General features: G+C 33.5%; 5 protein-coding genes across 6 annotated transcripts in view; 3 read left to right on the top strand and 2 right to left on the bottom strand.

Moving 5' to 3' along the window:
* The window catches only part of LOC104265958, a 3,426-nt gene extending 2,763 nt beyond the window's left edge, over positions 1-663 (top strand). Inside the window, exon 6 of the mRNA XM_009861152.2 lies at positions 545-663. Within this exon, the coding sequence (XP_009859454.1) occupies positions 545-663 (119 nt within the window). The remainder of the gene's footprint in view (positions 1-544) is intronic.
* Positions 622-2,364, bottom strand: LOC104265898 (protein aurora borealis-like). Its single transcript, XM_009860987.3, has one exon. It carries the CDS (start codon positions 2,287-2,289, stop codon positions 976-978), a length of 1,314 nt encoding a protein of 437 aa, XP_009859289.1. The 5' UTR covers positions 2,290-2,364; the 3' UTR covers positions 622-975.
* A 479-nt stretch (positions 2,365-2,843) lies between these two features.
* On the top strand, positions 2,844-5,719 carry LOC100186094 (type-1 angiotensin II receptor-associated protein-like). The gene is made up of 6 exons (XM_002131375.4): positions 2,844-3,063; positions 3,239-3,273; positions 3,660-3,768; positions 4,150-4,249; positions 4,610-4,705; positions 4,761-5,719. The coding sequence occupies exons 1-6, from the start codon at positions 3,043-3,045 to the stop codon at positions 4,871-4,873; spliced, it is 474 nt and encodes a 157-aa protein (XP_002131411.1). The 5' UTR covers positions 2,844-3,042; the 3' UTR covers positions 4,874-5,719.
* Positions 5,720-6,183: 464 nt separating this feature from the next.
* Positions 6,184-10,688, bottom strand: LOC100175903 (UBX domain-containing protein 7-like). 2 transcript variants are annotated; one of them, XM_002131393.4, is made up of 10 exons: positions 10,506-10,688; positions 10,242-10,352; positions 10,003-10,062; positions 9,403-9,498; positions 8,979-9,073; positions 8,500-8,646; positions 7,921-8,065; positions 7,571-7,635; positions 6,968-7,429; positions 6,184-6,502 (listed from the first exon to the last, which is right to left on the bottom strand). In XM_002131393.4, the coding sequence occupies exons 1-10, from the start codon at positions 10,549-10,551 to the stop codon at positions 6,341-6,343; spliced, it is 1,389 nt and encodes a 462-aa protein (XP_002131429.1). In that variant the 5' UTR covers positions 10,552-10,688; the 3' UTR covers positions 6,184-6,340. The 2 variants fall into 2 exon arrangements, with proteins under 2 accessions (XP_002131429.1, XP_009859288.1); XM_009860986.3 differs by having other exon boundaries at positions 8,979-9,061.
* A 455-nt stretch (positions 10,689-11,143) lies between these two features.
* LOC108949674 (MAM and LDL-receptor class A domain-containing protein 1-like) overlaps positions 11,144-11,864 on the top strand; it is a 14,701-nt gene continuing 13,980 nt past the window's right edge. Inside the window, exon 1 of the mRNA XM_026835615.1 lies at positions 11,144-11,390. Within this exon, the coding sequence (XP_026691416.1) occupies positions 11,342-11,390 (49 nt within the window). The 5' untranslated portion in view covers positions 11,144-11,341. The remainder of the gene's footprint in view (positions 11,391-11,864) is intronic.

Genomic DNA, 11,864 nt, shown 5'->3' with positions numbered 1-11,864 from the left:
ATTTTGACACGCAGGTCATTTGTGTTGTGGGAGTATGTGGTGATACTTGTGTTCATTCTTATATCAGTTGTATCGCTTGCTGTCTCCTACAACAAATACATTGTTCTGATGAAAGAAACAAAGAAAAAGCTGAAATAAATAAAATAGCTTTTATAAATATAAGAAAAAAACCTTCACCAGACTATTCAATTGCAGGGACATTCATGATATTCATAATAAACAACTTTGTTTATTTCTATCTTCGAATATAGTGAAGAAGGTTATATTACTTAAAATACTTAAGAGAAAAAATAAGCAGCAAATTTAGAGTCATTATACACATTGTATATGGGTTATTTCATCAGAAATAGCCTAAAGCAATAATAATTCAAACATAAAAAGGTGGAATTTTTACAATCCCTTGCTTTCACGTTTAATATTTTAGAGCTTTTTACCATCTGGATTTCAGCCACTGCTGTATATAATATATGTGTTAGGTCATTTTCATCTTTGCTGGTTTTTGGACAACAGAGTTTTTATGCTACATGATTTTTTCCCACATAAGGCATGTTAAGGATTCTGAGATTTAAGCCAGTAGTCCCTGACAAAGCCAAAGGAATTTGTGATCAGAATAAGCAAAGCTTTTGTGGAAAAAGATATTTATTGCAAAATCGCCATTACTAGTTTTATAATCTCTTTAACATAAATAGCTTAAAAATATTAGAAGAGAAATTCGTATCAAAAATTTTTCACTTTTTAGTTCAACTGAATTTAGTATAGAAGAATGTATAAGGTGACAGTTTTTAAAGCTTTTTATTTATGTCTTGGTGTTGCTTTAACCACACTAGTAAGTATGGAGCAGTGTTTATATCTTATATAAACAGTGTTGTCTTATCGATTTCCCCAAAACCAAGGAAATATCATCAACTGTTAAATAAATGTATTGGCAAAGTTTTAAAATCACAGAAATAACATGGGTATATAAGGGCCAAGAATTTAGGAAACTGTAGTTTTTGGTTCAGGTAGTTTAATGGGTGAGAGTTCACTCGTCAAGCACAAAGATATTTTGTGAGGTAAGAATTGAGGTTTGTCCGTGGCTTCGTTGTTGTTTGGAAATACAAACTTATTGGAGTGTTGTGGAATGTTATGGCTTGGTGAATCTTTCAATGGAGTAATATCCAAGTCAGCATCAAGGTTATGGAGCTGTGGGGAAGTGTCACAACAGCTTTTATAAGTGTCCATGGAATCTTCATATTGGCCCAATAATGGGGAAGGACTGCCTAAGAGAAGTTTCCGTCCACGAGAATTGGAGTTTGGACGGCAGTCAGGTGACCCGAGGTCAAACATTCGTCCTCCAACTACAGGGCTGGATGAGAAATGAGATTGACATGTGCTGGGTGTTGTTATGCTCTTTATTTTCGATTTCGGGGTTTTGGAAATCTCTTCTTGGAGATCAGGAAGAGCAGATGTTGTTCCACAGGAGTCATGGAAGGAATCTTCATCTTCAAGAACATCCTGGAAGAATAATTTTCGTCGTAGCGATGAGTTACAAAGACTCTCACTTTGGCTGTCATTTGCACTATCACTGTATGTGTAAAATTGAGATAGAAGTTTCTCTATGTCAACATTAGATGGAATAGTCAGTGTGGTTTGTGTGGATGTTGTAACTTGGTTCTTGGATTTTGTCTCCGAAGGAAATTCTGTTGCTTCTTCCATGATTTTGCTCGGGATTCGTTTTGCAGCTGAGTTTTCCGATCGTTTTATACTTTGTGGGTTTCTCTTCAATGAAGGAGAAGGAGATATGATTGCAACACAATGTGGTTTATCTGATAATGAAAATGGGCTTGTAATATTGATTGTACTGGCAAAAAAATCATCAATTGCTCTTTGAGCTTTCATTTCTGAGGCAGGGTCGAGTTTTACAAAGTTTTCTTGCTCGTGAAGTTTTGAAAGATCGATTTCTGTTGGTTTGAGCACAGCTATCTGGTCAATGGTCCAGAAACTGCCTGGAGATTTGTTTGAGATATTCCTTGAGTGGTGAGACGTTGAGAAGTTCATGGACGGACTGCATGAAGGCTGAAGCAAACTGTCAATTATGCTTGGGTTTTCAAATGGGTTTGGTATAATTGATTCGTTCACTGTACAAACACTTGTGTCAGAACAGTTTATTGAGCTCTTGGGTGTACTGAACTGCGCAGCTGTGAGGTGGGATTCATGTTCGACAGGTTTTGTGCCGATTTTTTTGCACTTTGGAGTTTTTTCATTTTTTAATTTCGCGTTTTCCTCAGCCGTTAGATTAATGGACGACATTAGAAAATCTAAAATGACACTTTATTTTGTAATAGAATGTCCTTAAAAATGCTGTAAACATAAAAGACATATATATATAAGTGTACTAGAAGTCAAAAGTACATTACGTCAAGTTTGTATGCAACACACAAAAAAAAACAAAATATTAGTAAAATTCTTTTCTAGAACTGCTAACTTATATGGTAACAGTCTCTTATCGCAGTCACTTTCCTGCCCAACTTGTGGTCTTTATATCGTACGTATATTATGCTTGTAAATAAAACACTCAACGTAAAAAGTTTGGCATTTTAACAACAAGAAATTTAAATCTCGCATTCAAGTTGAATTTATTCGTTACAGCGAAAAGTTAATCACGTGTTTTAACGGTGGGAAACACCCAAAATAAAGAATAACTTAAGTTAAATATTTAACAAAAAATAAAACAATTTTTGTTCATTCTTTATTCGTGTATTTGTGATTTAGAAATGCATGATTATTTTTAAAGTTATCAGCATATACGCGCGACGTTACAGAGCATTGGTGTTTTAATATTGCCTGTCATGTGACATACGTTATGGTTAGGTCATAAGACAGTGTATGATTTCTCGTTGCATTTTTTATTAATTCTAAAGCTAATATATTTAAATTACTTGACATATAGTAGCGAGAGTGTAAGGAAACAGTTTCAACAACACATACCCATTTATTTCCTGTTGTGTGTTGTTGTAAATATATAGGAGCAAACGATAATACGGTTCAGACAAACGATACAGAATGCCTTCAATTTCAATTAAAGTAAGCAATATCATCCTTAAATATCATGTTTAAATAGGTAACTTTATATTGAATGATAATATTAATATATTATTCATATTTCTCAAATTTCAAAACCGTATTTTTCTTTTTGATTGCTTACTGTACCTGGTATACTGGTTTAAATTTTATCACAAAATATATTAAATTGTTTCAGGCAATTGTTCTTGTTCATTGGATCTTAGTAATGTGGTAAGTTAAGATTAAAAATGAGTTCATATTTGACATTGACAATTATGTGGATTTTAATAATAATTGGGTAGTTTTTTAGCTGATGGCCAGTAAAGTTTTTGGTTGAATAAAGATAAAGCATGTTTTCGCACACTTTTAAAGTTGATTTTTGACTTGAACGAAACACCCAACTTTTTCGCATAAAAAAATATACACAGTAGGTATTAGTGACGACAGTGAGGTGTTAGAAACATTTTGAAACCACACTCTTTGCTGGTCAGCACTCAGCAGCTAAAGGATTCCGTAATTGGGTATTATGACAACATCAATTATCAATGGTGACAAGAAACTTTGATTTGTAAAAGTTTGTAAAAAAACTTAGAAAACTTTTCTTATTTTTCTTACAGGACAACGCTTGGTTGGGCGCCATCTTCATTTCTTTACCCAAACTTGAGTGTATTAATTGTTGGTTTTTGGGCAGTGGCAGATAAACAATCGGTTGATGCTGTGTTTATGGTAAGATAACAGTCATAATATGATATTGAGTTAATTACTCTCTAAAATTGTGTATTTCTGTCTGCAATTTCAAATCCTGTTCCTTCAGAAAACGACAAGTCTCCAACCCAGTGGTCACTAATGAGTTGTCTGAATTGTCGGCCATACATAAAAATAAAAAATCCACCTTCCAAAAATAACAATTACTCACAAAGTTACATTTGTGGTAACTCGTAAGCTGCCACGAGGTGTATGAAACAGAACACCTGAGTTATAGAACAGTCATCTTTCCTTCACGCCAGGATAAAACAAGTTACCTAAATTCATTACACACAAATAAAATGTCGAATTACTTACCCGCTTCGGCAGGAATTTAATAATTTTATTATTATATTTCCTTAGTTTATTGTGATGCAGATTGGTTCAGTAATAGTTGATATTGTTAATTTAAGTCTTTACTTTCCACCTTACAATGCAGTAGGTCAAGCAAAGTTCAGTGCGGGTTAGTACATAAATGATTTTTTTTTAAATGAATGTAACTACTAACTAGGTTTAATAAGTATAAGGTAACAGAAATTTTTATTATAAATATCGGACAATTTATATAACCAATAGGGGCAACTGGGTTTTGAGCAATTGCTGTTAAGTGTCTTGCTCCAGAACAACCACAATGATAGCAGTGTTGAGCCTTGAACCCATTATCCTTGGGCAGTGGCAGGAGCACTAACCACTGTGCCAAAGTGCCATAATTATGTTAATGGAAATTTGAATATACTTTCGCCTAATTAGATGAATACCCCATTAATTGGCATAAGCATTGGCCGCATGGTAATTCTTAATTTGATTTTAAAACATTTTCCAGGTATGGCGATTCTCAATTTGATTTTGAAACCTTTTTCAACAATCTTGTTGTACCAAATGTACAGTGACAGAGGGGGTCAGTATAATATTAACTTTGGTAAGTAAATCAGTATTACTTATGAGTACACTGATATATATGTGACATCGTACAGGTCCAAACACACCCTCTTATGACCAAATAGATGGAAATCCGAATGATTCATCCACAAAACAAGGGTCCACTGCATATTTCCCCCCACCCCCAACTGCAGAACAAGGAAGCTAACTTTTTAAAATTCAAACTTTTATTATTACGAGCTGCATAGAACTATACTATATGGTTGTACAGATTTATATAAAAGGAAATGTGATTTGATTACGAAGATTAAAGAGAGTTTAATTACTGTGACTATTGTAAAGAGACATTATCATAGTTTGTTAATAAATTGATTAACTTTTACATTTTCACCACAGCATATATGATATATATAAGTGCTTCTCAACTTTTTTGTGGCACATCCCAAAAATTAATAATAAGGATGAATGAATGATCAAAAAATGCTCAAAGATAAGTGTTAACTTATATTTACTGGTTTGTCTTAATTGACATTTTTTTAAGACCGCAGTCCAATGCATTTTTTGTATTTTATTAAGTAAAATTAATCCTAATTTATTACTAAAACTTTGGCAACACAATTTCTAAAACTGCGCAAATTTTACAATCATAGTAAAAGGCTACATTAGCCACTGTAGTAGGCAACATATTGAAATTGAACTAATGATCCATTTTTGGCAACCCAGGGGTTGAGAAGCACTGCTGTATGTATATTAGCATTTGCTACTCAGTTAACTTTGATGTTTTTCCAATGTAATTATAAGTAATAACCTCTTGGCAATTCTACTTTACTATTTTGTGTAAAAAAATACCTTTAACTAAATTTCTTTGACAAATTAAGCCCTATTTTAAAGGTAGCTGTGAGATTTAAACGTAAGAAAAAAGAGTGCAATTAATGTTTTACACACTGTATAATATTCATGGTTGGTAATACTATGAAATGCCACATTACAAATGTATTATTCATGTCACCATTCAGCTTATGAGTCATAATACTAACATCTTGTGTACGAAGCATGTCATTGTTCAAGTGAATAGAGACTTGGATTTAAAGCAGAAGGGTTCCAGGTTCAAGTCAATGTGCTGGTATGTAACCTATTATTCACACAATACATCACATATTATCAGTGTTTTGGGCACTAAATGTTACAACGTTCAATATATTTAGTGTATATGCTAAATGTGCGATGTGTAAAGTCTGGCCTAAATCTTGCTCTTAAGACTGTATTAAATGGAATAAGTGTTTAACTGTTTTAATGGATTCAACTCTATATGTATAATGTATATAACATAGACATCTTGGTCATAACACTGAAATTACACATGACATAATACACCTTATGCTCGCTAATGATTTTGTAAGTATATGATCTTATGGAGGACTGTTTTTCAGAACAAACATGTCCAATGATGGCAGCATCAAGTCTTGAACCACATATCCTTCAGTTACTAGGACAAGCAAACAGATTTAGGCAGAAAGATCTTTTTGGTATCATCTGTACAGATTTATTTAGAAAAATATTGCAATTTGTGTAGCACAGATTTCAGAAAGGAATTTTTAAAGGTCCACGTCACAATAGTACAATAAACATCATATGCAAGTACTGCGGCAGTTAAAACCAGTAGTATGACAGGTATTCATAACTTCTCTTGTATAAAAATAGTATCTTGTGGGCAAAGTCCAGCAGCATCAAGCGTAATAGAATCATCCATCGAAGAAAGTTTTTTTCGCGGAAAATTTGTTAAAAATTCGTAAAATTTTAAATCAAAGTCTTTGCTTGATATGAAGTGAGCCAAATCCTGTAAGAATATTTTTTGGATTTAGAATATTAGATTTCAACATTTCTTTTTTAACCTTTTTTGGGTATACGCACAACAACACTTGTGTCCCCTTTATACATGCTCTGTTATTCCATAAATTCACTGGGTACCAGTTGAGAAACCTATGACCTGTATTATGTATTAGGGGAGTATACTGTATCTACACTACCAGTTCCCAACAATGGTTGTAACATGCTTTGGGTTTTTCTTTGCATTTCCCTATAGCATTTATATAGGGCCGTGATTGCTGAGAAATGTCAAAATATTTGCGAACGGATTTGCCAGGCAGTAGTTTTAAAAGGCCAACTCTTGACAAATTGATAATACACATAAGAGTGCAAAGTTTAATTTTATTCACTTTGATTCAACTTTAAAGTTGGATAAAAAAGAAAACATCTATACTTTTTAATCATACAGCTAAGCAAAATCTGTGACATAACATACCTTCAGTGTATCTGACGCATACATGGTGATTATATCTCTCTTTCCATTTGGAAATCTCAGCACAAGTTTACATTTGGAAGCTCCATTTGAAACAGGATTTGTGGAACGTGAATTCCCATTGCAATTTAAACTTGTTGGTTCAACCTGTTTACTTGGCGCAGAAAACATTTCACTTGTTTTTTCAGAGTTCGAGTTCTCAACATTTGGTTTCTTTTTCTTTGGGAAAATTTTTACGAGAGGTTTTCGCGGTTTTTGTTCAGTTTTGACATCCTCTTTAATTTTCTGATCTTCTTGCTCCTTGTTTCCATCCTTTTCTTCCGAATTCTTCTTCTCATCTTCACTTTCAGATGAAATTTCGAATTCTGATTCAGAATCCACGACTTTCTTTGCCGTATTCTCTCTCAGTGAAGCAGCAATCGCAGCTGCAAGCTGAGAGTCTTCACTTGCATCAAGGATGTCTCTCTGAAGATTAAAATCACAGAACCATCGTTATAAAGTAACTACATACGACAGGTAAATAATAATTAATATGCTTTTGACCAACAAAACTTTTATGTTTTCAAATTCATTTAATCATATATGATGTAATCAGTAATAATTTACCTTTGTTCTTTTAGTTGGTGGTTCCTCAGGGTCTAATGTTCCGTGACCGTCAAGGAATGCTCGGACTAAATGATACACAATGGTCTATATTTACTGTGCAGTTCATATGTATTTTTCTTTTGCAGTTCATTATGTATTTTAAGAACCCCTTGCATAATAATAAGACACTATATAAAAGAATAAAAAAAAAAACCTAAAACAGTGTTCATATAAAGAATGATTTTAGAAAGTTATTACATTACTTTATTATTGCACAACTGTTATTTATGACACTCAATATGAAGATGTACTACCCAGTTGCAGTGCATTTGTAATAAACAACATTCCCCATCATTATACATAACAATCACCTTCTTGTATCACAGAATCCTTTGTTATATTGGTTAGCACGCCCATCCTTCCCCCAGTACGTGGGTCAAGTATTGAGACATGAGGCCAACCATTTATTGAATAAAACGTCATGAACCTTTCGCCTTCAGAACTATCACTGTAGACCTACGAAGAACATGATGTGTTATAATGTAAAGTAAGGATTTGATATTATTTTAATTATTTTCACTTGATTAACAAACGTGGCAAAACTTTGATCCTTAAATCAATATTTAATTAACAAAAATGGTTGCATACAATGTTGAATAATGACTTGCATTAAACACTTATTAATCTATATGGGTAACAGTAAGGAGTAATGCGGTTCAGCAGGGTCTTGGGATTGAAGCTAGCTTTGACCCGTTACCCAAAGCCCATTGCTACTACATGGACTTTAGTTGAAGCCAGCCTGCTACTTTTTTTAAAGTAACCAACGAAGGTTCAAAATATAAGGAAACTCTAGCTAACCCTATTACTCTTATAAATACTAAATAGCAGCATAGATTGGCGACATTTATATCACAGTCTTACAGTTTTGAACCCAACACATTATTACACACCTGCCAAAACACAAAGTTTTCTTTTATTATCGTCTTCACGGAAGAACTGCTCCAAACATCTCTGTTTAATACTTGGCATGCAAATTCTTTTGTGTTTTGAATGTTTACGAGAAGCCATTTCTTTGATTTTGTGCCTTCTTCTCTTGCCTGTCAATCAAAAGGTATAACATTGGGTCTTCTTATAAACTGGGCATACGTAGTGTAACTGTAATCATACACCTCATGCTTACTGACACGTTATAACATGGCTGTCTTCTTATACATCTGACTGGTCACAAAAGGTATATCCATACACCACATGCTCATTGTCGAGTTATAACATAAGTGTCTTCTTATACACCAGACACACACGGTGTATTTATACACATCATGCTCACTGTTGAGTTATTTTAAAAGTATGCTTATAATAGAAAAAAAAACAAATACAACAACTACAAGCTTATAGCATTGAGCTATGCTAACACTACCCATCAACTTACTGATTCAAAGGAACCACGATGCATCATATCCAACGGTGGACGAAATAAATCTTCCAATCTTTTAACGTTCTTGTCCGTAGAACCTGTTGTATCATCTATATTGAGATCAAGAATGAAAACGTTTTCCAACAATTTTGTTTACATTGGAATTACAGCAAAATTGGCATTATAACATTTGATTTCTTATTGATCAACTCAATCTTAAATTACTGAAGAACTCTGAAAAATTACTGAGAAAAAATTACACCTAAAACTTTGCTTAAAATGCTCTTATTAACCTTAACTGTTCACATAAGCGTTGTACAGCAGACATTTGTTTCACAGACCTTAACTGTCCTGTGGCAAATTTATGATATTTTCTAAATGCAACAGTAAGTTTCCAGGAATTTTAATCTAAAACTTGAAGCACATCCAATAAACCAACCTGCTTCTGCTTTAAAATTACGGAAGCCGTCAAAAACTGAATGTTGTCTTCTGCGGGGTGCTGGGGTCCATGTATGAGACTCTTCCACAAGGACACCTGCAGAAAATTGTTTAGGTTATTTGAGATATTTGGGGCTATGACCAAATCAATGTCATGGACAGTGGTTAGAGCGTTTGCAATATAAGCTAATGAAAGCATTTATGATTTTTAAAGTTGCGAGGATAAGTCATATCATATTATGTTCTCTTCCATGTAATTTAAAACACATTACAAGTACACATGTGGTTGAATAAATGGATATAAACTAGTTTACCCTCTCGTGGCCGGAAAACGACAGTCGTTATAACAAGAGTGTTCTGTTTCATACACCACATGGTTAAATTTATACAAGAGGTTGGCAGAGAATTTTTTTGCCGATGCGAGAAATAAAATTGTGGTTTCTAATATTTTCAAACAAAGGATTTTCCAAGAACTGTAAAGTTGTTCTTATCCACACACTGCAATACCTTGAGCATATTTTAGTTGGGAGTGAAAACCAACCACTTTACTTGACAACTAAAAGTAAACATGAAAACAACTGAATTGTATTGGAAAATATACCTCTGGTTTGTGGGATTGGTGCTCTTACTTTATCTTTATTGTTCTTGGATGCTGCGGAACCTGGAATGGAAAGATGTTTTCAAAGTCAATAATTTGACAAACTAAACAATAGTATGTCCATATCTTCCCCATATATGGACTATATTTAAGGTTTGGTATAGATATTTTGCAATGAAAAATTTGCCCTAGGGCAAATACATATAAAAACAGAAATACGTCTAACTGCATTTTAAAATTACCGTTTTCAGAGTTGTTTTTTGACGCATTTTCATCCAAATAATTCGACACTGCTAACTCTAAGTTGTTAGAAAAGGCTTCGAGCAAATGATTTGCAGTTGTTTCATCGCTACCTAAAGAAAACACGATATGTATATAACAAAATAATATGCATTCTGTGTACGATTTGTATACATACGATAAATTTTAACGAAAAATATAATGATAGTAACGAAAATACGGGAATTAAAGGCAAAATAACATACGGTATAGTAAAAGAAGCTTACCTGTTATAGATATAAACTCGTTAACCAATTTTTGACTCGCCGGCATGTTAAAGCAGTTTTAATTTACCTCTTTGACGATATTCCTTGTTCAAAATTATATAACTCGTTGCATAATAATAAGACTTATAACTCACAACGTGAAGAATTATTATGGCCTTTCTTCCCGCATTTATCTTTCTGTCCCTTTTTCCTTTTTTGTGTTGCTGTATTTTCATCTGACGTCAGCGGATGACGTCACGTAAGTGGGGAAGTTGTCTAATTTTTTGTAACCATTATTTTGCGTTGCTGGTCAAATGGTGTTGGTTATTGGTTTGACGTTAAAGCGTAGATGTGTAGTTTATACCTTTGTTATTGTATTTAAATTCTTAAAAGTGTTTTTTCTTAAAAACTGTTTTGGGGGGAAGACGGGACACCGTTAGCACATAATATCCAAATATTCTGATCGTGTTTTAAATAATTAACAATGGTCTGTGGGAGTCGTAAGAATATGATTTTATAATTCTTTAATTTATCTTCATTTACTGTGAAATAGGACGACAAAATTGAACGAAAAGATGTCCCTATCTTCCCATTCCCCAAACTGTTAACTTGCATAAATATGGAATGCAGCTGGAAATATATCGTGCAAAAAATCATTAATGAACAACAGGCGTCACATCCATGTTCCGTAAATTCTTTTAATAATCTCCGATGATTGATATGTGGTGTTTTGCAATCATTTATTTGCAAAGACAACAAGCCATGCACGTCGTATGTTTGCCAATGCAGGTGACTATTAAACCACCAAACGTACGCTTAAGGCCTTTAGCAAATGTAGCTTTACTAGGTGGTTGATTATGGAGACTTTTATCGTGTTATTACTACTATCTTTAGCCAGATTATCAGGTTGGTAATTTCACTTAATACATTACGCTTTTGGAGACTCTATATACGAATTTGTTAAACAGTTAGAGGGTGTCCATTACGTGTACCGTATAACTAGTTTAAAATATATTAGGAAATAAACTTATTCAGGAGCAAGCGAAGTCGAAAATGAGTTAGACAGAATATTTACATTTGACAAGGAATGCTCTAAAAATATTATCTCTTAAATTATTGAGTAGTTTTACCTATGTTTACAGTCTGACGGAATACTTAACAGTCGTGCCATTTGTCAAATAAGTTATAGTATAGTGGGGAAAGATGGGACACCTTTTCGTTTAGTTTTCTTCTTCCATTTGGTAGTAAACAAAGAACATTCAATGAATTATAAAACCGTATCCTCACGACTTCCACAGACCGTTGTTAATTGTTCAAAACACGATCAGGCTATTTGGATGTTATGTATTAAAGGTGTCCCATCTCCCCCCCCATACCATA

Source organism: Ciona intestinalis, chromosome 8, assembly GCF_000224145.3.
Source record: "Ciona intestinalis chromosome 8, KH, whole genome shotgun sequence".
NCBI lineage: Eukaryota > Metazoa > Chordata > Ascidiacea > Phlebobranchia > Cionidae > Ciona > Ciona intestinalis.
Note: the sequence above shows the minus strand (reverse complement) of the source record. Positions and strands in the feature narration are given on the sequence as shown.